General features: G+C 37.9%; 1 protein-coding gene across 1 annotated transcript in view; it reads left to right on the top strand.

The window, feature by feature from the left end:
* The window catches only part of snx29 (sorting nexin 29), a 121952-nt gene that overhangs the window by 61664 nt on the left and 32904 nt on the right, over positions 1-27384 (top strand). The window contains exons 16-18 of the mRNA XM_056255418.1: positions 9158-9274; positions 12475-12530; positions 13673-13754. Coding sequence (XP_056111393.1) covers positions 9158-9274; positions 12475-12530; positions 13673-13754 — 255 coding nt within the window. The remainder of the gene's footprint in view (positions 1-9157; positions 9275-12474; positions 12531-13672; positions 13755-27384) is intronic.

Genomic DNA, 27384 nt, shown 5'->3' with positions numbered 1-27384 from the left:
TTGTGGATTTGGAGAAGGCATTCGACTGTGTCCCCCGAGGCGGCCTGTGGAGGGTGCTCCGGGAGTATGGGGTCCCGGGTCCTTTGCTAAGGGCTGTCCGGTCCCTGTATGACCGAAGCAGGAGCTTGGTTCGCATTGCCGGTAGTAAGTCAGACTTCTTCCCGGTGCATGTTGGACTCCGGCAGGGCTGCCCTTTGTTGCCGGTTCTGTTCATAATTTTTATGGACAGAATTTCTAGGCGCAGCCAGGGGCCGGAGGGTGTCAGGTTTGGGGACCACGCGATTTCGTCTCTGCTCTTTGCGGATGATGTTTTCGTGTTGGCCCCCTCACACCAGGACCTTCAGCATGCACTGGGACGGTTTGCAGCCGAGTGTGAAGCGGCTGGGATGAGAATCAGCGCCTCCAAATCCGAGGCCATGGTCCTCAGTCGGAAAAGGGCGGCTTGCTCACTTCAGGTTGGTGGAGAGATCCTTCCTCAAGTGGAGGAGTTTAAGTATCTTGGGGTTTTGTTCACGAGTGAGGGAAGGATGGAACGGAAGATTGACAGACGGATCGGTGCAGCTTCTGCAGTAATGCGGTCGATGTACCGGTCTGTTGTGGTGAAGAAAGAGCTAAGCCGTAAGGCAAAGCTCTCGATTTACCGGTCAATCTACGTTCCTACTCTCACCTATGGTCATGAGCTTTGGGTCATGACCGAAAGGACAAGATCCCGGATACAGGCGGCCGAAATGAGCTTTCTCCGCAGGGTGGCTGGGCGATCCCTTAGAGATAGGGTGAGAAGCTCGGTCACTCGGGAGGAGCTCAGAGTAGAGCCGCTGCTCCTCCACATCGAGAGGGGTCAGCTGAGGTGGCTCGGGCATCTGTTTCGGATGCCTCCTGGACGCCTTCCCGGGGAGGTGTTCCGGGCACGTCCCACTGGGAGGAGACCCCGGGGAAGACCTAGGACACGCTGGAGAGACTATGTCTCCCGGCTGGCCTGGGAACGCCTCGGTGTCCCCCCGGAAGAGCTGGAGGAAGTGTCCAGGGAGAGGGAAGTCTGGGCATCTCTGCTTAGACTGCTGCCCCCGCGACCCGGCCCCGGATAAGCGGAAGAAGATGGATGGATGGATGTATTTATTAAGCACATAATCTCTTTCTTCCGCTTTCTCTCCCACTCAACCACACACACATACAGTACGGACTCACCCTTGCACAGAAACGTTTTGTCAGCTCTGCTCTGATGATTTTATCAGTAAAATAGTTTAAGAACTTAAAAGTTACATGACAATTCTCTCTAGCGATGTAATAACGGCGCTGGCCCTGGAGCAGATAAACGGACAGTTTCGCTATTAGTAGAGACGCTGCTGCCGAACACTATAGAGAGACGCACAGAATCAGGTAATTCATACAAGCTTAATATCTCTCTCTCTCTCTCTCTCTCTCTCTCTCTCTCTCTCTCTCTCTCTCTCTCTCTCTCTCTCTCTCTCTCTCTCTCTCTCTCTCTCTCTCTCTCTCTCTCTCTCTCTCTCTCTCTCTTTCTCAGTGGCTGAAGTTTAGCTCTAAAATTACATTTTGGAATTAGCAACGGAGGCTTGGGATTAGATGCGTAAGAAATTAGTCCTACACGCAAAACCTGACAAACGTCTTGAAATACGTCATCTGAAGAATGTTTTGTGGAATAATTGACAATGGACAGTTGAATTATTGAAAAATAATGCACTCCCACCTCGGGTGTGTTTTATTTTTCTAATAAATTGGCCTGTCGTCAATTATAACTTCAATTATTCCCTATATATATATATATATATATATATATATATATATATATATATATATATACTGTGTATATATACTGTATATGTGTGTGTGTATGGAATAATTGCATTTCAGTTGAATGATTAAGGACAAGTACTAATCTAGTGAATACCAATGTCGCCTATCGAGTGGGGTTTCTAATCGTGTTAAACGCGTTTAGAGGATGTTATGTTCATTTTTTTGGTTTGACGCACTTTGTGTAATGAACTCCAGTGTCAAATGATGATAATGATCATTCTCCAACTTAACTGATTTCAAAGCTCAGATTCTCTTATACTCTCTAGTTCTTTTATTCTGGCTCTGACCCTATTGGGGCCTGTGTCCTTATTCCATTCTTGTTTTATCTCTACTGCATTTTTACCCATCAGTTCAAATCTTCTTTGCCAGGCTGAATTCTCCCTCTGTCAGTTAGTATTTGCCTGGGGAAGAAAGTGATAGCAGCACATTCACTGTCACACTTATCCCCCCCTCCTCCACCTCTCCTCCCGCCCCAGTCCCTAGCTCTTCCTCTGACACTTCAAGTCTGTTTGTGTTTGCTAAGCCTGTCTTCTAAGCTCACTCCTCAAACTTGTTTCACATCCAATTACGAGCATTAGAGCTGCAGCGGGCCACGCTCCCCCCATCCCCCCTTCTGCTTTGACCAAGTCTTTTTCATTCAGGACACCTGGCTCAGCACTCGTTCCCTTGCGCTGACAGCCATGCAGACGAACTGTCAGCAGCACCTGCGTCTGAAAGTAGCACTGCTCCAAAATGCTAGCAACAGCTTTACCCCAGAATACCAGGGACCTGTAATATAACCTGCTGTTGTTGGAATTTTTTTTTTTTTTTTTTTGCTCTCAGTTAACCTCAAGACTCAGTGGATGACTATAAGCCCCCAAACACACTATGTAGTGAATCATTGGCTGTGTTTGAAACCGAAAGAAGCCTTGCTGTCAATGACTATGTATGAAGGTTCCCCCTGGTTTCAGACAGGCTTCCAGGGCACCTTCATGTATAATGATCTAAGGCAAATTCAAGTGTGAGCTTTTGGAGATAGCCAAGTGAATATTTAATGTTTTTCTTTTTTAAAGAAAGGAAATTATAAATACATTTTCTCCTTTCATCCATTCCTTCAAATACCACTTTTATTATTTCCACCTGACTCATACACAGGATTGTAGATTTCATAGGGAGAAAAGGATACATTTTTGCAGCCTTCAAAATCTGACCAGGCATATTAATGGACAGGAATGTGATTCAAAGATTGGATTTGGATTTGCCCCCTTCCTACTGTAACATTGTATACTGTCTGTGAGTTTTTTAGTGTTAAGATAAAGCCATCCTGTTTAGTTTGGCATTTAGGGTTAGGAATCAACAACCTGTCGTTTTGAAAGACATCTAATATACACCACTGGTTTGATATCAATTTCTTTTCTCAAGAAATTACTACTTTTATTCAACTTAAATCCATTATATTTATCAAAAGGAACCATAAAGGCATGTGTAATGTTACACAAGATGTATATTTTAAATAAATGTTGCTCTCTTTAACTTTCCTTGAACTTAAAAATGTATCACTCTTTCTTCAAAAATATGAAGCAGCACAACTGTTTTCAATATTGAGTATAGTAAGAAATGTTTCATGAGCAGCAAATCAACATATTAGAATAATTTTTGAAGGCTCATTTGACACCGAAGACTGGAGTAATTGCTGCTTTGCCATCACAGGAATAAATTATATTTTAGAATATATTAAAATAGAAGACAGATATCTTAAATTGTAATAATATTTCACAATGTTTCTGTTTTTAGTGTATTTTTGAGTTCCGTGTCTTAGTGAACATATGAGACTTTAAAACGTTTTTAAAAGCACCATAAATGGAATCCGATGTGAAAATGTTATTTTTTAATCTATTTATATTGATATATACCATAGTCTGCTGAATTTCTACATTATATTTCTTAGAAAAAAGGGTGTAACATAGCTGTTTTTTAAGTAATTAAACTCACAACTTTATGGTTAGTAGAGAGAGATGCTGCACAGACGCAGGTAATTCACACATGCATCTCTCTCTATATATAATTAATTAAAATAAATGCTATAATTAATTCATTCAAATAAATGCTATCTTACTGCATTACTTTCTGTCTTATTCAAAGTGGGCAGAATACTAGATCTAGCAAGCCATAACTGATGCAAATTTTTACCGTGGTCAAATATTGCACTGTAAATGACCATGGTATAAGCGGGATAATCCACGGTTAGCTGTGCATTAAACGATTTGAATGCTTCGTGTCGGCTGGTTCTTTGTCTCCACGTTGTGCATTAAAATCATTTAATGCACTGCTAGCCATGGATTATCCCTTACTTAATATTGTATAGAATTCATGGTGCCTTTAACCCTCTGGGGACCAGAAACGCGTCGGCGCGTTTTGCTCGTTTTTTTTTCACATAGCAGAAAAATAGACTTAAAGTACTACCATCATTTCTGTTCATATAGAGTTAAGAAATATGAGAAAATAATCTGTTAAATGTCTACTTTTTTATGTGCCCACATACAATCGAAATAAAATATTGTGCTTTTGTAAAATAAAGAAAATAAACAGGGTGTGCATTCTGCCTCTCGGTCACCGTGAACTTTTTTTCTGGAGCACGTCTCTAATCTTCAACACAACTCAGCTAATACTATTCACCCAGCCATAAGCAATATATCTTTTAAATCATTTGAGTTTGTACTTTTAAATGATCCGATTCAAAACTAAAATTATTATTCTCCGTTTATGTCATCTATATAAAAAGAGAGACGTGTCAGCCCGTCTCATTATCGTTTCTCTCAGCTGATTATCTCTGGTAATGTGACACGCCCACGGAGAGCACGCGCTATTCAAACGCAAATATGTGAAGCAACACATTGAGACGCGTTAACGCCCATAAACTCTGAAAACACACATTATTTTTTAGTCAGATTAATCTACTGTCGTCTTGCGCGGCTATATGAGGAACAATCCTGGGACATTTACCACTGGGATTATTTTCACTTCGAGGATGAACAGATTCAGCTGAGAAGTTAGTGTTTTTTGCAAGTGCTTTGTTCTAATCGCGATATAGAATAACGTAGTGTCTGTAAACGGAAAAATAGCATACTGTTAAATGTGAATCATGTTTGTGTGTGTGTGTGTGTGTGTGTGTGTGTGTGTGTGTGTGTGTGTGTGTGTGTGTGTGTGTGTGAATGAATGAATGAATGAATGAATGAACGCACAGATATGCACTGTTACAGACTAAATGACAACATTTCGTTGACTCGTTTTGGATAAAGTTTTTACTCTAAAATAGACATCAAATAAGCTTTTGTTAGGAGTTTCTGCTCATATGTTAAATATATAGTATGTTTTGTCAATAAACTAATCAACTAAGATGTTATAGTGTTTGTTCAAGCTATATCAAAATAATGAATCCTCAACTTTGAAATATGTATGATCAAACTAAGACATTTATGGAGAAAGACAATTTTCTTTTCAAGATGTTTCCAACTCTAACTTTGAACTTTGAACTGAAATAAAACCATGTCTATATGGTGAAGGGTGTGTGATAGAAGTGTCCAGACGTATGCACCCTGTATTTTCCTTATATAAATCCAAACAATCTAAAAGCCATTCTTTTTTAAATCTCCTCATTCTTTGTGCAAGGCTCCTGTAATGATATGGCCTGATAGCACCTAATAGGGCCATTATGGGGAGGGTCTTTGTCTTTCTCAGGTGTGGAATGCCACACATATTAATGAGAGATCAAGCCTCCTGCATAAAGCTTTCTCAAACAAAACACGTCATTAAAAATGTAAAAGACTTTATTGACTTATCTGAATGAGTAGTCAGGATGATTCTCACATAGTTTTGGAGCAAATATTCTAGGCTATGTGATACAATTTTCAAAAGTCTTGTGAAGAAATAATCAATATGTGTTTTGTGGTATTATTTCAGCAACTTTCATTTTTATTTTTTTCAATAACCACGCATAAACATTATTCTATTAAAAATACAAAAATGTACATACATGTTGCTCAGATCTCATGGTAGCCAAGTTTGTGCTATATAGAGTGAATTTACACCTTTGCCATTAACATGTTTATAAATAACTGAAAAAAGCACAAATGTCAGTGCATGTCAAAACATCCCAAGGGCCCCAAAAACACTCTGGTCCCCAGAGGGTTAATAGGTCTGTGAAAGTCACTAAAAGTATTAACACGCTTGTTTCTATCAATCAGAACATTTTATTTTTGATTTGATATTTGTTTGTTATATCTGCTGTGTTGAAATTTAAAATGACCTCATCATATGACAGCAAACTGTCGAGAAAAGAAAAGCATTTTATTTTCCAGACATTTATTTCTTAAAAGTACTAAAATTATTATTATTTGAACCATTTAAGACCAAAAAATCTGAACTAGAATCTTTAACATTTGGTATTTGTTTGGTTGGTGGTTAAAATCCATTATAAAATCAGTTTTAAACAGTTGGGGTTTATTTCATTCAAAGGCAAAACATCTGGAAAACACACCAGTTGCAAAATTTAATATCCCCTCTCTTATTGTGCATTTACAAAAACTTCTGACGTATAGATCGGGTATAAAAATGAAAAACCATCTCCTCTAACTTTGCTTTCATTAATATGCTCCCATCTACTTGTGATTATTGCTTATGAGTGCATTATGAAAATGCACACATGCTTTTCATCCTTCTTGACATTTATTCGGTTTCACCTCGGATTTGATTTATTTGAGAGATGCTATGCTTGTATGGTGTTTGTGTTCGGCACAAGTGTTTTTCTTTCCTTCATGGAAATAATGACTAGGGATAATTGTGGAATACAGTGTTCTTGATATCTGCGCTGGAGCACTGTGCGGCCTGTAATTACAATGAGCGAATACAGATACAGTCATGCACTCGGATTCCTGCTAAGGCCCAGTAATGAGGTTTGATACGTTGCCTGAAGTGTGTGAACCTGTCGCCTGTTTAGATAAACCCAAAGTGCTAACACGCGGCAGCACAGGTCGGAAAATTCACCCAGCGAGCTGGAAGGACGAAGCCTGCTTATTGCTAACTGAACAACAAACTGATTAGCTCGCTTCCTTGCAGAGAATTAATTGTGTTCCTTGACGCTTAAAATTAATTTCCATTTTTTAATGTCCTGTTCGAAGGCCTTGCCGCAGATAAATAAATGTGATTGATGAGAATACTACGAGCAGTGTGTCGTGTGTAGCCACGGCGACTGCAGGAGATGAATGAAGCCCGAAGCCATGAAAGAGCTCAGGGTGTGTACCGATCTGGGTGTGTAAATAATATGGTATAACTGCCGTTACTTCCCCTTGTTTGTATCCAGCTTGATGGTTAATCAAACCTTTGGCATGGTGTGTAGTGAATGTTTGTTAATGCTTTAAGATGAGTGTGTTCCAGTACCCACAATCGCTTTCATGACAAGTTATAAAATATGTATTTTGAAGCTTAACGCTCTTTTAACATGTTAAAAGGGTAACTATTTTTGAAGTTGTCACACAAGCTACCGTACTAAAAAAAGACTCTGAGAAATGGATTTAATACTGTGAAACAGCTAGGTGCTATATAAAGCAATGCATTAGGCAGTGAAGTAGCCAGATAGAGGGCCGTGTCTGACAATCAATTACAAAAAGTTTTGAAGCTATTTCCGTAGTTCAGACTGCTTTGTGAGATTCTTTGAGACTGCCACCCACTCATTCAGTGCTTTTTAAAATATATATTTTTTGGGAAGTTTTTAATTGTTTAATACCTGTCTTTTTTGTAATACCTTACCACCATGTCTATATCAGGTGCAATGTGATATACAGTAGTCAACTTTTGAAGTGGATCAAAACCTTTCATCAAAGTTATACATGAATTTTGAACAATACCCGTTCTTGTCTTAGGACAACTTTGATGAACTTTTTTGATCCACTTCAAATGTTGACTACTGTATTTTTAGTGTGAAGTTATGCTGCTTGGTACTATAGAAATATAGACAGATGAACTTATAGACAACAAATGGAAAGCTAATCACTTGCGTTCACAGTTTGATTAATGCAGAATAAATGTTTTTGTTAGATACCATCATAAATAAGATAGAAGTAAAAATGATATAAAAATAAGGGACTGTTTACACAACACTGTTTTGAGGGCTGAAAATGCAAACTTTTGAAAATGGGATTCAAAGTGCAAGTTTTTTTTTTTTTTTATGTGTGTGCAAAAACTGCAAAAACATGAATAGGTGAAGACAGTGGCGTTATGTGCATACGTATTTCAGTCTGTAGGCACGTAATGTTTCTTCACAAAGTGACATCGTTGTCATGTAAGACTTCGTAATAGCTTCTTCCCACAGGCCACTAGAATACTTAACTCGCATTAAAATACACAGATATGCTGGCTGTTGGACTGTCGATACATGTACATAGAAGGACTGAATCACATATGCTGCTATCCCTGTGCTAGGTGCAATATACTACTATATGCACTATACCCACTGTGTATAGTATTTCTATAATTTTTGTATTACATCATGACATGAATCATGATGTAATATCAAACTCAGAAGTAGGACTTTCCCTGTTGTAATTGAAGGCAGCATTATTGCAACATCGTCTTTTCACTCTAAAAAAACAAAAACCAATGTTGAGCAGTAAGTGACTGGCAAAATGTCAGGACAAAACCATTCCATTTACATGGATGAGATTTAACATGTTGCATCTGGTTCAGATGCACTGTACACATTTATTTAAAGATTTGGCAAATTTAGCATTCTGGTTGCATATTTAGAGTAGCCTAAAACACAAAATTCACTTTATATTTATTTTTGCTTTCTTTTTTGTCCGTCCTTTTTCCAAAAATATACTTGAATTTGCAGTCTTATGGCATTCGCGTTCACTTCGAGATCAGGATTTAGCATTACTCTGTTTTTTGACTCATCCATGCCTGTTTGTCTGGCCAGGTGCGGCCCAGCAACCAGGACAAACATGTCAAAAAGTGACATGATGCTTCTGTCAGGCAAAACGCCGCTAACCCAAATATACCCTGACATATGATTTCCATAAACAAATGAATGCAAGTTCTGAATAGCAGACTGGAGCCTGCCTCCACGTCTATGTCACTTACTCTAAGTGACAGCTGACGAGTCGCCGGGCAGGTGTGAGACTCACTGTAACTAGCAGTTAACGCTCACCGGCTGAACACTTCCACACCTGAGTCAAAACCCAAATAACTCATATTCAGTGTGCCTTTAAGAAATGTCACATACTACAACCTGCTTCAAGACAGCTGCCGAACACTACTACTTTTTAAGGAGCCTATTTCAGTGCGAGTTTGTCAATGTGTGTGTTTTTAGGTGGCTGAGATGCATGGAGAGCTGATAGAGTTTAACGAGAGGCTGTACCGCTCCCTCATGGCCAAAGACAACCTGATTGGACAGATGAGACAGGAACTCATCGACCTGCGCGGTCCAGTAAGCACACGCAAGCACACACAAACACACACACATGCCTCTCTGTGGGTGTGTGAAACCATACCTTCATTGAGTGGTTGTTCTTTCTTCTTTATCTCTGCAGTCCAGGCACTCTGGGCAGATCGCTGTCTGCTTCCATAGGTCTGCCCCCTCTTCCATCATTAACTGTCTGTCTGGCCAATACACCATTACCTTCCTTTGTCTCAAACGCATTTACCTAGCTAACTAAACGAGGGCACTACTGTTTTAATACTTCTGTCAAATGCAAAACACATGTCTATAAATGAATTGGATTTGTTTGGTGACGCGTCTAAAATGTCTTCATTTCGATGTTTTCGACCATCAATATACTGCATTGCATATTCTTCATGTTGGTCAACATGAACTCAACATGAAAAATATTAAATATTGTCAACCCCAGCCATGTGATAGCTTTGTGTGAAGAAAACAGATTTGTTTTGGTCTGAATGAGATTTGAGAGCTTTGGCAGAGGAAAATGGGTTACACTTTATTTTAAGGTCCTTGTCCTTGTTACAGTGTAAAATTATACATTTATGTACTGTTGTATGGTAACCATTAGGAGCCAAGGGAGGTGATAGAGAAGCATAGGTGACAAAACAACGAAACACTAGAAAAATATCATTCACTAAGCATGTTTTTTATGATACCGGTACCAAATTGATACTTTTAGTTCAAAGTTTGTTTTTATTGATTTTTACAATATACATCACATTCACAATCCCCCACCCCTCACCATCCAATTTAAGAATGACACCCATACTATCCATTCATTCAAAATGTAATTGTAAGAACCAAGCATGCATACAATACTTACAAACATGCTAACAAACATAAACCACCAACCAAATACATTAAAAATAAATAAATAATAAAAAAGAAATAAATGAGAGAGAGAGAAAAAAAACACAAAAAAAAACAACAGTAGTGGCATTATTCAAACAGACTTATCAACATAGTCAAGAAAAGAACGCCACATCTTAAAAAATTGTTTTTCCGATCCTCTTAGTGAATACCTAATTTTTTCGAAGCAGAGACAGGACATCATATCTCTAATCCATTGAGTATGAGTGGGTGGCAAGGGATCTTTCCACTTTAATAATATTGCTCTACGTGCAAGTAGGGAAGAGAAAGCAAGGACTTTACACATTGATGCTGACAACCAAACGTCCTCTGGGGCAACTCCAAATAATGCCCAAATTGATACTTTTAAAACGGTACCAGTGCCTAAACGGTGCCTGAACCGATACTTAAAATAAAAAAGAGCCACAAAACGATGGTGGATGACATTAAAAAACTTCTTTTTTTATTGAAGAAATAATAATTCTTTAAATTGAACAATATATTAGAAGTTTAAAGTATACTTTAATGTAAATATATATATATATATATATATATATAAGTAAATACAAAACAACAAATGTACATAAATTCACAATAAAACCTAAGCCAACTACAATAATTTAATAGACACTTAATAACACTAAATAATTACAGTACTAATAACAGCAAAGTAGTAATTTCATAAAGAAATTATATCTTGTTTTGTGAAGAAAAAAAATCTAAATTTAGTGAGTTTTTGCTTCTGCCAATGGAGTAAGAAAAATAATATTTTATTCAAATGGAAAATGAGAAAAATAAACAATTCAAATGGAAAACAAGATTATTTTTCTTACCCCATTGGCAGATAATTTTGCTTGTTTAATTTTGATAATTATTTTCAGAAAACAAGGTATAATGTCTTATGTCATTTTACTTATCTAGTAAATTCTTCTTGATTTAAGAATTTTTAGATATTTGGACTGGAAACAAGACAAAAATACTAAGTAAGTAAAGCATTTTTTGCAGTGTTATTGACTTTGTTTCATAGACATCAGTTTTTATTTTGCAAACTATAAATGTATTGCTTTGCTAGTACTTATGTGTATTTAAATGTCTGAAACCTAAAACAAAGATTATGTGATTGAAAACACTGAATAGTTGATAAATGAAAAGCACTTCCGTCTCTGGCTCAGTGCCAACCAAAGCGCGACAACACATTTGAATTGTTATAATCAATTCACTGTTATACACTGTTATAATCATTCTGGTGTGATCGTACGTGTCAAAGGGTGGCATCGAAATCTGCGTTCTGATTTGGTCCGGTACACACAGGTCATATAGGTACCGGTGCCAATGGTTTCGGTACCCAACCCTAACTCACGGTGGTTTTGACTTTTGCACTGATTTACTTATATCTAACACAACAGCTGGCTGACAATGTCACATTGGATTGTCACTGTTACCAAGTAAACTAAATTAACAACGCACTTACTATAGGGTTAGGATTAGGGTTTGGTTTAGGGTTAGTTGCATGTAATTATGCATCATTTACTGTTATTACTACAGTAAGTATAAGTAACGTGTAACAAAGACACTGTAAAATAAAGCGAAATTGTTTTGTGAATAACGTTTACATTTTTTGTCTGTTCCTCGCACAAAGCTATTTTCTATTTTTGGATAAAGTATCCATTTAATTTGACCTGTCTGTCTCTAGTGGCATTCTCAGCCACAGTGCGTTTCACCTCGTGGCTTCCATCCATCTTCTCTCTTTCCTGTTCGCTGCTTATCTGTTGGCCACTGATTACTTTTTGATACATCTGACGGCAGTGGCTTTGAACCATGGCCTTCTGTAACTGTGCTGAACTGTATACGGTGGATGGTTTATCTAGCCTCCATGGCTCATGTGTCTGTTCCTCTCTGGTGCCACTGCCTGCCAAGATGCAGCAGCCTGTGAGTCGTGACCCCTGTAAATGCTGACATTACCACACTTTCACCACAAGATAAGATGCACACTCAAATAGGATTAGAGCCTGTTCCCGGTTAGGCTCATGTGTTTTCAGGAATGAGGGGTAAATGTGTAGTCATTTAGAGCTTCATGTAAATTTAGCTTTTTCCTCCCTGGAAACAGATTTTCGGAATCAAAAGAGAAACATTTCGTCATTAAAATTTTTCCTTGGGACCAAATCAATTATTTTCAGTGAATATTGCTGGACTGTCATGCTTTTTATCAGATAAGACAGTAAATTACAGAATGTAGCTGGTTTGGAAGTTTATGCAACAGTACAGTGTTAATCAGCAAACTCAGCTGGACGCAAAAGGAAACGTTCACCATGACCTCATGCGCTCTGCTTTTTGGACAGGTGCCAGGGGACCTGAGCCAGACCTCTGACGATCCCAGCCTATCTGACTTCGAGACGTAAGTGGCCTCCTACTCGCTGTTCTTTTTATATTTGTATGTATGTGTGTTGGAGGTGGTGTACAGCGAGCCTCTTTAGAGAATCAAATCGATGGTATGGAATTCCATAAAGAGATGCCTCCGATCTGACGGAAAAGACTGTGCTAAAAATAGGGAGGTTGAATGCTGCTTCTGTTTTTACATTTGGAGCTTTCACGTACCTCTTCCACACAGCTATAACCTTTGTACATGAGAAGATGTCAGTCATTAACAATGGCTTGAAGGAAATGTATACAATGTTAAACTTGTGGGTCATGTAAAAGGCTATTTCTATATTGTATTCTATTACAATGTAGAACTTTTTGTTCGACATCGATTGTAATGATAGTAATGAAAAGTTGCTCATATCTACCTACGTTTCACTCGATTTTACACATTTCACTCTGTAGTTTGGGAAAAGTCCAAATTATAAATTGTGTACAAGTTTATGTAAAAATAGAATATATGTAATAAAAATAAAAATAAAAATAAATTACTTGTTCATCAGAAATGATATTCTCTGCTGAATTAAGCCTTCGTCTGAGGTAAATACTGACATATTCCTCAAGGTGGAAAAAGTAGATGCATCTGATGAAGCTTGATGCTTTGTTTTATCGAGGCAATATGGAGGGTGTTTGCGTCTCGGATGGATGGTAACCGAATAAATAGCCTGAGCTGCATGTGGTTGTGACCACATTACAGATAATGAGCTCAGGTGGGAAACACTGTACCTCTTGTTGGTTTCATTTAGAATATTAGAGAATATCCGTTTCGATTCCATTTCAAGCTTTCTATAGGCATATTTCTCCTGTATGTGAGGCAAGTATATGCTGAGTTTCGGTTAGTTTTGAGATTCCTGTTTTCATAATTGTACAAAACACAATATTTTGTTGTTTTTGTGACTGTACTGTTGTTTTTCGATCGCATTGGTTTCATCCACCGACTTCAGAGAGTTTATGGTTTAAGTATATCATTTTTTCCCCTGTCTGTTTGTTAAAAGACCGTTTTTTTTTTCAGACCCCTGGGCAGATAAAGTTATTATAGCTACACTAAATGTCTCTTCTTTTGAGATATTCTCTAATTAGACTTTCCCTATGTGTTCTTTCCTTCCCTGTCTCTCTAAGAACTCAACGTGCCCTTGTCAACGTGTGGATCCCCTCTGTGTTCCTTCAAGGTCGGGCTGCCAACGCCTATCATGTATATCAGGTAGTTCTTTTAATCAGAATTTAATCCACCATGTACTACTGGAAAATGTGTAATCTTCTCCTAACCACCCCTTTTCCTCACAGTATGTAATTGAAATGCTCTGTCATTTGGACTGTATGACAAGTTTGCTGACTTAAGCCAAGTGAAAAAAGACTGAAGGTTGATGTCCTTTGAACAGTGGTGAATCATGGTTGATTTATTTACTATCTCTATACTCCCAGTTTTCTGTAAAAAAAAGAAAAGAAAAAGTTATTACAAGAGCATAAAAATCCAAAATATCATAGCTTAGTTGTGGGCAGTGTTAATTTTTTTAGTCATATTTTAGTCATCTGAATTGTTTCAGTTTTAGTCATTATATTGAGGAAATCCATTGTATACATAGCCTAAGTACTTAAATTGAAGAGTACATCTGAAACAGAAGAGTTCGATACTTTTATTGTTTTGTAGTTCGGTCGCATTTTTATTGCATGTGGGACTATGTTAAAACAAATATTTCTCCCAGATTTAGTTTAGAATGAACTACAATAAGTAAAAAATAAAAATTGTACATGTGCTAATGTGAGTCGCCATTGGAAAGACCGCTGGAAAAGAGAACAGACAAAAGCATGTTGAAATGACCCCAAACCGAAGTACATTGTATCCTGCACAACAGGCATGTTGACATATAGAGTATACAGGTGATATGACACTTTGTAATGTTGCTATTTTCATACAATAGTGACCCATGCACTTTCTATAATAGTACAGATTACCAGGAGACCCTCATAAGTAGCAATAGTGCCCCCACATATTAGTTGATTTTGCTGAGTGAAATGGTTTTTCGATTTTCTCTGAGTGTTCCCTTGAGTCTGGCCTTGAAATGGATCCCCATGGAAATGGATCCATTGTTTTTTCAAGGCATGACTGATGGATAATGCTTTCCACTATTTTAGATTTAACCCAGTATAGCAGGGCTTCTCATTTTCTGATATGATTGATGACTCCAGGCGCTTGTGTCTCTCACGTGAGCACTAATGTCATCGGCATGTTTATGTGTTGGAAAATACCTGCATTCATTTATTCTTTCATGCAGAGAGATGCCCACTAGTGTCTAGACTACACTACACTTTCAAGAGCCCGTCATGATTTTTCTTAGCGGCCAGTGTTCAGAAAACTTCCAGTTAGGGTTTTATGATTGGAATAGCACAGGGTAACTATAGACATTAACTTAATGTGCTGTTTATAGATTACAACGTGTTCTTCAAAAGTAATGAAAATGTGCAGTTAAAGGGGTCAAGACAACCCTTAGCACTGTTGTCAAGGGTATGTTCATTACCCATGTTTTTGGCACAAAGAAAGAGAGAGAGAGGGAAACATGTTTTTTTTCAGGTTTCTTTGAATAGAAAGCATTTATGGCATTTTAGGCATTTATCTGAAATGGAAATCTTTTGTAATATAAATGTCTTCACTGTTACTTTTTATCTATCCAATGCATCCTTGCTAAATAAAACTATCAATTTCTTTCAAAAAAGTATTTACCTCAAACTACTAATATATAGCTAATAACATATAATTACAACTACATAATTACAAATATTTAAATATTATTTACTGTTTAATATAGCTGAACAATAGATAGTATCTTCATGCTATCCTTATTTGTTTAGCCCTGCTGTTGACATAAATTAATCTTTGTTATAGCCCACAGCAGTATTTGTTGGTTAAAAGACAACAAATGAACAATCTATGATCTCTAAGAACTGAACCATATATTTATAGATGTGCTTTTGCAGCCGTTCAATGTGCTAAATTTCCTTCTAAAAGTAGAATAATACAGAGTGCGATGCATCTCCATGTGAATCCATTACAATAGATCCTGAATTAAACATCAGCATAGATGACAGTGCATTCTGATCTATATTGAGTGACTGTATAATTTGGTAACAAAAATAATATATCAAAAAGTCATCTGGCTTATTTCATTTTATGAGTCAGTGGCTCCAAAGACACATTTTTTTTTTTAGTCTTGAGTCCTGCAGCAGATTATGGCACATTACCACCACCGTCCAAAATTGCAGTTACTCCATTTCCCACTTTTTGTGTTTCTGCCACTGCTTTGAAATTACCCCCTATAAGATAAATCAGAGTGCCGTTGAATTCCATAGAAAGAATGTAATTGATCTTCAGTAATATTACCAGGGCTTTGTTGTGTTGTGAAGATTTCTACCTTCTCATTCACGCTTATGCAATTTTGCCAGAAAGGTTTATTAAAAAAGCGGATGTAATGACTGTTATAATGTGGATTTACTGGGGCTGTGTCGTTCTGGTGTTTTCCTCTATTTCAGTGCAAACGTTCTTGGTGATGTCTCGCAGAAATGGCTTATATTCTATGTATGGTTGTGCCCCTTGATCTGAAGTGTTAATGGTGCTGCTCTGCCTTTGTAAAGAGTTGCTGTGGTGATGGGGTCTTATAAAGAGATTTTATATGGTGGCAGGCAGCAATCGCAGAATACACCTTTCTCTCTTTTCATCACCCTGTTCTTTTCACCTTACCCTTCCCAAAAGATCTGCAACCTCGCATTGCTCCATGCATACATACATGCACGGTTGTCGCTACGGCGGGTTTTCCAGACTGACAGATCACTGTCAGCCAAAATGTCTACCAGCCAAAATGTTTTGAGCAAACTATTATAGTATTTCCCATGTGTTTTTATATGCAACATTATGAAATTAATGCATCAGTAAATTAATTGATCATGAAATGTATACATTAGTGGAGTAATTGTGAAACTATTTACTCTCAGCCATGGTGTATTTAGGCATACGTGATATATGAGGTTGTGGGGAAGTGTTCATAAAAAGGCTTACCTCCGACCTCCTTACCCATTTTTGTGTTTAATAAGGACTCATTCTATCCCCGAACCCTTAGAGAAAAAATTCTGCGGTTTTGCATTTTCAAAAAACGGACAAAAAAACCCCATCAATTAGTATCATTTATAAACATTTTTTCCTCTTGGGGACTAAAATCTTGTCCCCACAATGTCAAAAATGGTTTGGTTTTACTATCCCCGTGGGGACGTTTGGTCCCCACAACATAGGGAATACCTGGACCACACACACTGTACATAATATGTAATTTGATCAATACATGTGTAGCAAATTAGCATAGAAAGTATAGAAATATTAATAATCAATAATAACTTGTTATAATTGATTATGAATATTCGGATCAGTTAATATAATTAACTTAATGTAATAAAATTAATATTACAATCAATTAACCTGTTTGTGCCGTGAACACTTAGTGTTAATTGTTTATTAATTGAAAGAAATGTACATTTCCGGGTTGTCTTGATGACAGAGAACCAGTGGGAGTCAGAGGATCTTTGGTGAATGGAAAGACAAGGCCGCAGCCTGGCACAAACTTGGGGGTCCTTAGAAAACTTCTAGTTCAGCATCATCTTCACATCAGGATTTCAGGAAGGAACTAAAAGACTTAAGAGGTTAAGACACTTAGAGGCGTGATCTTGTGATCATTGGTTTTTAAAGCGTGAAGATGTCACACCCTCTGGAGGGTTGTGAGCCATTACAAAGTTGTTCCCTTGGAGGGAATTTCTTTACGACCTTTTGTTCAAGCAGACCTTTGTACATGTAATTTGATTGGGTGTTTAACAAAAGAATCTTCAAGATTCTTATTATACTAATGCGTCACAAAGTTGGCAAAATGTAATGTAAATGAACAAATGGGGGACGAAGATTGGAGTTAAGACTAGATAGAGACTAAATATGCTACACATATGATTTTGGTTAACCATAGTATGCAAGTCTGAAACATTAATCCAAAAGAGTTTAAAAGAGAGAATGAATACATAGGCCAAACCATATAAAAGGAAAATCATGAGATGGGAAAATTAGATGCATGTTTATACATTTCTCAAGTGGTTATATATAGAATATATAGGATTAAAAGGGTTTATTTTTCCTTCTCAGCAGGAATTAAGTGAGAGTCACAACTCTCTGAAAATTCCTTTTGGGGTCGTAAAAAGTCTTATCAGTCTTAATGTGTCCTGTAACAGGACACCGGGTTCTGCCAGTGTGTTAGCTTCATTTAGGACGTTAGTTTTGGGGGGAAGTTTCATAGACCTTTGTTGGGAGAGTGAGTTTGCTGGATTATTCATTAAATATAATGAATAATTTGTGTGTCTGATTGGTCCAGATGCTACACATGTATACCAAATAGGGGTGGGAATCACAGGGTTTCCTCACGATACGATACACGGCTCACGATACCGATAATATCACGATACAGCAATTCTGCGATAATCGATATATCGCTAGACAAACAATAATGATACATCACGATATCTGTCTACTATGAAAACAAAATGCCTGTGAAAAGGTTAAGTGCGGGTTTTCTCTCTTTATTCAAGTCCAAACTGTTAGAAAACAGCTCAAAAAAAGTTTTTCAGTCTGTAAATTGGGAACATCTCAGTGTATCTATCAGCGGATCCCTAATATATCCACTGATAGACATATCCGCTGATAGACACTTGCTTGTGTAAGCGCTTGGTGAAGAGCATCAAATATGTCTATTTACAACATGTTTGTCCCATCAATGGTATAAAAGGCGAAGTGGGTCCAGACTTTGGACTTAAACGTGGTTTGGCATCTATTATTTTACTCACACTCACCAGCAGGGAAATCTATTTAGAGCACCATATTTTATCATTTAAAATATCGATATTTGGCGCCAGCGTATCGATTCTCGTATTTCACGGAGAAGGACAACGATATATCGCCCTATCAATATTTTGTCCCACTCCTAATAACAAAGCTGTTAATTGGATGTTCATTCCTCTTTAGCAGTGTTGCATTTTGTTAAGGTCATCCTGGCACCGTTTTTAAGTGTAGACTGGCCCGACACTGATGCCTTCAACAAAGTAACCGTGTTTTTGCCCTAAATACTTAAAAAGGGGCTAGAATAGCTTCCTTTGCAAGGCTTTCCCTGGTGTTCCAGTGCTCTGTGTTTGCTCTTAGCTTATTGAAGTGCACATATACAAGCACTAAAATCCTCAGTCAGAATTTAGTTTTTTAAAATGAGTTATTCCCTTTGATCAGCAAAACCAGCTGAGCCCACTGCCTCCCAACTCTGCAAAGTTCTTGTTTTTATGAACTAATGAGATTTGAATTTTTTTTTCTCCCCCTTTTATTTCCATTTTGAATATTTCCTATAGCTAATGATTTGGGTGAGAACACAACCAAATGATGTGTCGGTACTCGTGGCTTCTAACGTGAATGTTCCTCAGTAACTGAGCGTTGATATTATTTAAGTCCATCTTAAATGACTTCTCCAGTGATATCATTGAACATGCACACATAAGTGACTATTGAATTAGTATAAATCCGTAGAAAAGTGGACATCTCCATAATTTATGTCATGGCCTCTCCCCAGTGAGGATGTACTGAAGACTCTAATATCAATATCACAGCCTCCAGTCGCTTGCCCGTTAAGAGAGTCTAATTTAAACTGAATCTGGCTTGACTTAAAAAGGAAAATGACAGATGCTGCATGCATGAGCAGGGCGCAGTGCGCAAAGCTGAACCCTGCATATGTATTTTGAAGGATATTACGCTGATTATAGTGTAATGATGATCAGGATGGTGAAGCCGGTGATTATGATTATAATGAGAATCATGATGACGGTTAGTAAGATAATGATTCTCATTGCAGTCAGATCATCGCCGGGCTGTTATTAATTGCAAAGTACTTTCCACGTCGACATTAAAAATTGCCCGCCGGCTATTGTGCCACTCTATTTGATTGAAATCTGGCAGGGAGGGCACTCATGATGAATGGATCATTGCTTGTTTTTCTTGGTCTTATCTTACGAGACATCTTTTTCAGTACAGAAAAGTATCCAGCCATTGTATTCAGCCTGTTAGACATTAAAATACCAGTTTTATTTCCATATCATCAAGCATACACAGGTTTTCAGGGGCTTGTCATGGGTTATGGCAGGTCGCTTTTTGCCGTGGTGCTTCCTCATGTCTAAATAGTTGATTATTAGGTTAACACCCGGGGAAGGGAGAAGGTGTGAGAGTGTATGTATAACCTTTAGAACGATGCTCGTTACAAAGCAGAACTGATCTCTTACTCATCCTCATTATGGTGGCTATGGAGCCGCACTCATGACTAATTCATACGGAGCGGACGGCTGGAGCTCACTGGGGCCAGAACCTCACTGAACGATGGGTAGACTCAATGACTTCATAGCTGGCTGAGGAGACAAGATGTCAGTTCCCTGAAACTCCCTTTCTCAGTTTACCTTGCCTTTTCTTCCTCTGTTTTTCTCTCTTGGCTGCTCAAGTGGCGTTTCAAATCCTTTCACAAATATAATAAATTTGAGAGCAATATTGCGGCTATCAGTTTTTCATGGATGCTTGATTTAGGCCCAGAGCAATATGTTTCACATTAGTGAGTATTTCATTTCAAAATAGTGAGACTTGTCTGGATGGACCGTTTGTTCTTCTAAATCAGCGTTTCCAGACCTTTTTTTTCTTATGTAACCCCATATCCCAGTCAATAATGTTAAAGTACATTTTCGTTGACACTAAACCAGATGTTTTCCTTTTATATGAAATATCACTGTAGATCATTCCGCATGATTTAAATTGGCCAATTATTGCAGTGATTCACTAAAAGTAATCAATACTGTGGGTAAAAAACAGACTCGCCGAAATGTATGTAGCTCCCTCTCCCTTATATGCAGAAAGACCTCATGGGACGTTTCACAAAAATGAATCACAATTTGAGTATCATTGAAGCCCAACAACCATGATATGTAACCTACAAGTGAAACATAGCATTATTTAGGAAGACCATTGGAGGCCAGTGACAGAAACATCTTTGTTGCACAAGTTCAGGAATAAGGGGAAAGTTGTGATATTGTTGCATTATTGCAGATTTGCTTTGAGATCAGTGTTTGCATTCTTTCTGTGTGTGACACATAGACTCGGTGTTTGTCATATTTTAACTACATTTGGTTTCTGTGCTTCTGCTGGCTGAGACACATAAACCCTATCAAGTAATTGCAAGTGCCTGTTTATTATTGTTTATAAATGTCTAAATTATTTCAAGATGTCACATCTTGAATGGCATAAATATGGAATGTATTTTATGTGATATGTGATATATATATTGTGGCGGGAGGAGAAAACCACAGACACAGTGGGTGTGACATCAAGCCTCGGAGAGCAATTATTAACCATAAAAATAAACATAAATCTGTTGTCCTTTTTGTGCTGGGGCACATGCAGGGGAAGGTAGTGCTCAGATGGGTTGGTCCAAGTAAAGGGGGCGGGGTCCTGGCGGCCACACTCACTCCCCTCTTTGGATCGTGAGGGGCGGGGGCTTCTCCAGTGGGGCCCTGTCCCAAATGGCACCCTTTAACACTCGCGGTCCTCCTACTAGTCCACACTTTGACTGTCGGGAAGTAGTCTGTTGCCGAGCTTGCATAAGTGTGGGCTCGGCAAAAGTGCGCATCGAGGGCTCCAATCGTCCACAAGACCGATAATGCATATGAAGTGTGCCATTTGGGACAGGGCCTGGCTCATCTTACCAAGGGCTGTGGCACTGGAGGGGCAATGCGGCCCAGCCATTCTCAGCCTAACGGCGGCAACGCATGCATCCCTACATGGGCAAATGGTTCCGGTGAATCACGCCTTTGCAGTGTTGGGGAGTAACGGAATACATGTACCGGCGTTACGTATTCAGAATACAAATTATGAGTAACTGTATTCCGTTACAGTTACAATTTAAATAGTTGGTATTTAGAATACAGTTACATTGTTGAAATCAATGGATTACATGACGATACTTCTCTGTTTCACGAGTTTATTCACTCTTTAAATAAATTAAGACAACTCAAAATTTCCCAGAAGCCCCAATATGAAAACTAAAAAATGCGCGGTTTGCGTGCGTGATCAGTCAATGGAGTTGGAAGAGGTGCAGCGGGAGCTAGAGATGGAGCCGGAACAACAGCAGAGAAAGAATGCATTTATATCTTGGAAATTTAAACAGTATTTTACGGTAAAGAAAGAGAAGGGAGGGGGACGAAATATAACTGTGCAGTGCAACCTCTGCTTGCCAGCAACTAACCTCCTTTCAGCGTCCAAAGACTCCACCTCCAACCTGAAGAAGCATCTTAAAGTAAGTTTTATTTTTTATTTTTATTAACGTTAGTCGTCTCCTGTAGTTTTACTGGTCACCTTGCTATTTTATAGTTATATATCCGGTAGCTACCTGCTTAGTTGACGTGCGACTTCATTTACTTCACATTCTCCTATGTGCTGATTTACTAGCCCCCGAGCCGTTGAAAGACTGACTAGCCCCATTTGACATTAACGTTAGGGTGACCATACGTCCTCTTTTTCCCGGACATGTCTTCTTTTTGGACCTAAATAAATGTGTCCGGCGGCGGCCCATTTCTAGATCACCCAAAATGTCGGGGATTCGGCTTTTGCTTTCTACAGTCGCCATTCATTATGTTTATGCACACCTTTTGTTTCAATCGGACTGAATTCATTCAGATTGATGAAACTGAATGTAGTGTTTACATGAATGCTAAACAAGTGATTGCCGTTTTGATAGCGACCTAGAAGCCCACATAAGGAAAGTAGGCTTATACAAGAGAACATCAGAAGCACTGAAATCTTTTTGTTTTTACTGAAATAGTGTTTTTCTGTAAAAATAAATCTTTTCTTTTAACCAATGGCCAAGAAAAGAAACTGTGTCATGTAAAAGGTGTTAAAAGCTAAACTCTTTTTAATTATTATTATTTGTTTGTCATTATTCTATTGTTGCAGGCAAAAAGTTGAATGGAAATTATGTATTACTTGTGGAAGTAATCCAAGTATTCAGAATACAATACTTAGATTGAGTAATGTAACGGAATACGTTACAAATTACATTTTTGGGCATGTATTCTGTATTCTGTAACGAAATACATTTTGAAAGTATCCTTCCCAACACGCCTGCGCCTTTGCGGCGCAGGAATTCCTCCTCGCTCTCCTCCTGGACCTGCGCGGATACCAGCATGTATGCACGGGGGAAAGAGACCGGTCTCTCGAGGAGAGGAGCGCTCTGAATTTAACTGCAGTGGTGACGAGGCTCTGTTCGATTCAGGTGTGCCTCATCACGCGCCTCCAGTCCTGGTAGTTTCATCGCACCCATATATATATATATATATATATACTCTCTCACACCCACTCCAGTCGGGAACCTGACGAAGGGCGGCAATTTGTAAGTGACAGGGTGGTGATGATAATGAGGAGGCAGCAGTTCTGTCACAATATCTATGCATACAAGCATACATAAATACATACATACACACTACCATTCAAAAGTTTTGATTCCGTAAGATTTTAGTAATGTTTTTAAAAGAAGTCTCTTATGCACACCAAGGCTACATTTTATTGATCAAATACGGTAAAAACGGTAAAAACAGAACTACTTCAGAACTCTTCAGTATCACATGATCTTTCAGAAATTATTCTGAAATGCTGATTTGGTGCTCAAGACACAGCTCTTATTATTATCAATGTTGAAAACAGTTGTGCTGATTAATATTTTTGTGGAAACTGAGATATATTTTTTTAAGGATACTTTGATGAAGAGAAAGTTCAAAAGAACAGCATTTATACGAAACCTAAATCTTCTGTAATATTATACATGTCTTTACTGTTAATCAATGTAATGCATCCTTGCTTAAAACTATTAAATTAATAGTTTTAAGCAAAAATAAAAATTAATATTGACCCCAAACCTTTGAATGGTAGTTTGTGTATATAAATAAATACTTGTAGTATTTACAGTACATTTATCCCCAGTAGTATTGGGCATTTAAAAGGCAATTTAGCCAAAGTTAAATGGACAAGAATCTAAATGTTTTTTGGCTGTGCTGGACTTGAGCATATTGTGTGCTGGCCTGAGCTCATACTGGTCCAGATTGCATATTTATAGTTATCACACTCTCTTAACCTTTAAGGCAATGCACCAAGAGCAGATTGCCTATAAACTGGGATGGGGCTTGGGAAATTGAGAAAGATCTATTTGAGACGCATAGTAGCATATCAGGAGCCAACTAATTTAGGAAAATAAAACGGGCAATATCGACAGGTGAAATAGTGTTGGTCCAGATTTTTGATTGTGGTAGAAAGTTCTTCCCTAATTGAGTTGTAATATAACTTTGTTTCTTACTTTAGTGGCTCTCAGCTAGTTTTTGTTTCATGACCAAGATTTTACTTTGGGACTGTCAAGTTGTTATTATACAAAAGTAAACAATCAAGCATTGACATTTATTAATATTACCACGAACTGGATAGACTAATGGGACAATTGAAAGATTGTGGTTTCTGATTTTGGTGGTTTTTATGATTGAATTTAAGTAGTTTTGTGCTTTCGGCAGCCATTAATTGACTAAATTTGGGTAGCTTAGAGTTTGATTCGGTATGACCTTTGACAACAACAACATGTTTCTTGGATGATTTTTCACCTCCTTGGGTCGTTGATTAGGTTGGGTACTTTGCTGGACTAACCATGGATGATCATATGGTTAGTTGCAGTTTATTGTTTGCATTCCTCGTTGGTTATGTTTTCACTGTCCAATCAGAACAGGCCTGTGACCCATTGATTGTGACCCACTGCCTTATTTCCATTATTCCCTATTTTTCCTATTGTGTTATTTGCATCTTGTAAATTGAGCTGCAATCAGATCTGTAATAAACATCTTAGTGGAGCTTGAGCACTAATTGCCCTCCTCACATGCTGCCGCGTGATCGCACTAACCCAGACTAACGGTATTTATGTGCCCATCTGCCGCTGTCTCCTCAGTCCTGCCTGCATCGCTCCCTCACGCCTACGCTGGCTCTTGGCATTGTTTGACTTGACCCACAGTGGCCAGGATTTTAGAGGGCTTCTCGCCTCAAATCTTATACCAAATGAGATCGATGTGTGTTGGACAGAAAGGTCAGGCTGAGAATGGCACACCAGCTCCTTGTCTAGATTAATATTGCCTTTTGACTCTTATTTTATTTTGTTATTTTACCGTTAATAATTACCGTTAGTGGTGGTTGTATTGGTTATTTTTCAAGGTGACTGATTAAGGTCAGATGGTGTTACTGTTATCACAATAATAAAAATTATATTATATAAATACATTTTCTCAGTTATTTTATATAACTATTTCTCAATTGAATTATTCTTCACTGCATTAAATATTCACTATTGTTTAAAGGTTTGGTGTCTGTAAGATTCCAAAGTGTCTTATACTCACCAAGCTGCATTTACTTGATCAAAAATCAAGTAATCAAGTAAAAACAGTAATATTGTGACATATTATTACAATTTAAAATAAATATTTTTCATCGATTAATTTCTGCTTAATATTTTTGAGGAAACTATGATATATTTGTTCAGGATAATTCAATGAATAGAATGTTCACAAAAGCATACTTTATTTGAAATGGAAATCCTTTATAACATTATGTCTATATATATGTCTTTACTGTCACTTTTGGTCAATTTTTAATGCATACTTGCTGAATAAAAGTATGAATTTCTTTTTTTTAAACTTACTGACCCCAAACTTTTAAACGGTAGTGTATTACTAGGTATAATACAGCATAAATACTGGTTCAATGCTGTCTTTCATTTACTTGCCAATTTGTTTCTTTAAGAATAACTTCCTGTTCAATTGCAGAGAGCTTACTTAAGCTAGAAGCGAATCTGACCATTCATGCATGTCACTAGGGATGCTCATAATTGACTGATTACCGTAACTGTTAGCCAACAGTAACTGTTTAAAAAGTCATTTTTAGATTTTTATAGGTTTTAAGTAAATTTTTTTAAGATATTTTAAAACTTTTGCTGGTTAAAAAATACGCTACACATAAAAAATGCGTTTTTGAGAGTGAAAGAAACAGATAATTCACGTAAAAGTTGCATTTTATTATTACAATCAAAAATAATGTAAAATACCGGTAAATTAAGCGAAATGTTTACTAATGCTTAGTAGCTATATAAACATTGAGCCAAAAAATTTTTTGATTTAAATTGAAACTGAAACACAAACCACCGTTGGGCTCACCTCTCTCATTCGGTATACGAATCCAAATATTTCCATATTTGCAATGTATTTGGATACTAAACTATGGCTACATTCACACTGTTTTTGGGATTGACAACCGCATTTACTTACAGGTGTGAGTCTCGAAATTTCTTGTTCCGTCTTGAATACTGTCTGTATGAATGTGCAATCAAGCCTGTATTCTCTTACCAGTAACCATACAAACAGTGACCAAAGTAATATCCAAGATGGCGACTCCATAAATCTGAGAAGTTTTTTCACTTTCGACACAACAGGAGTTCAATCAAGCCGCGAGTTCATCTGTCAGATCCTCATTAACCGACAACAGCTTTATATGTAGGTGGAGAGCTGAGCGTTTGAGTCACGTGGAGAGCAGTGACTGGATCTAAAACCTTTAGATGACACACAGCTCATATCTCCGTCGCTATAAGTTACCGGAAGCGAAACACACAGCAGATGCTCGTTTGTGCTGTGCAGAGCGACTCTCTTGCACTGTACGCTGTGACAGACAGTCTGGTTCCGTTCAAACAAAGCGTGTTTTCCGAAGGTGTGCGGTTGTGAGTCCAGAAATTTTACGGTTTTGATTTCGGTAGAATGTGGTTGTCACTCTCATAAAAAACTGAATTGTGTGTGAACGTACTGTAACCGTATTAAGGACTTGAATACAGGGCTGACACCATTTAAATTGAGCAGTTTAACTTTTTATATGTTTTGTTGGCTATTTTATTTTTATTATGAACAGGCTGTGATATGTCTAGTTAGCAATGCTAGAACTGATGTTTTTTTTGTGTGTGTGTGTGTGAGGCCTATATATAATTTTTCTTCTGTTTTTCTCTGTTCACAGAAGCGCTGCAGGTGTGTGATGTGACTGTGTGAATCCTCATGTTCTGTTATTTATGCTGCTATTTGCGCAATCAATACTAGACTATTTTTAATGGGTATTTTTAATGGGTCACAGACACTTATCTATTCTAATTTTATTTATTTATATTTTAACATAACTATATCGGTCAGGAAAAAAACCCTAAATGAACATACCTACATGTAACCGTGATTACCACAATTTTAACAGGGTTTAGTCATATTTTGAGGTTCTTGAATGTCATCTGGAAGGATAATGGTTACGCTTTGAACATGACATGCGCACACACACCTGGTTGCACTTTGCACACAGGTGACAGATGTTGCGGCTGAATGTTCCTAATGAAAAACTCTTCTCACTCCTCCTTATTGCTCCCTCTCCTCCTTTCCTTCCTCTGTTCATTTCTCTCTCTGGCTCTGTCATTCCTTTTACACCATGACTCTGGCACAGCAATCTTCCAAATGGATTCTATTTTCTGCCTAATTTGGCAAATGTTTTGTCTCGGTAGAACTGCAGTGTAGAGTGAACTTGGGGGTGGGTGTCAAATTGTAGGGCCGTGTACCATCATGAGTGTGCTTTCCAGAAACAGTCCTCAAAGATTTGACTTGTGAATGGAGTTATTTAAGATGTGCTACTTAGTGGA

This window comes from Rhinichthys klamathensis, unplaced genomic scaffold (assembly GCF_029890125.1).
Source record: "Rhinichthys klamathensis goyatoka isolate OS25496 unplaced genomic scaffold, OSU_Roscu_1.1 h1tg000121l_1, whole genome shotgun sequence".
Lineage (NCBI taxonomy): Eukaryota > Metazoa > Chordata > Actinopteri > Cypriniformes > Leuciscidae > Rhinichthys > Rhinichthys klamathensis.
This window is presented reverse-complemented; position numbering and strand designations above follow the sequence as displayed.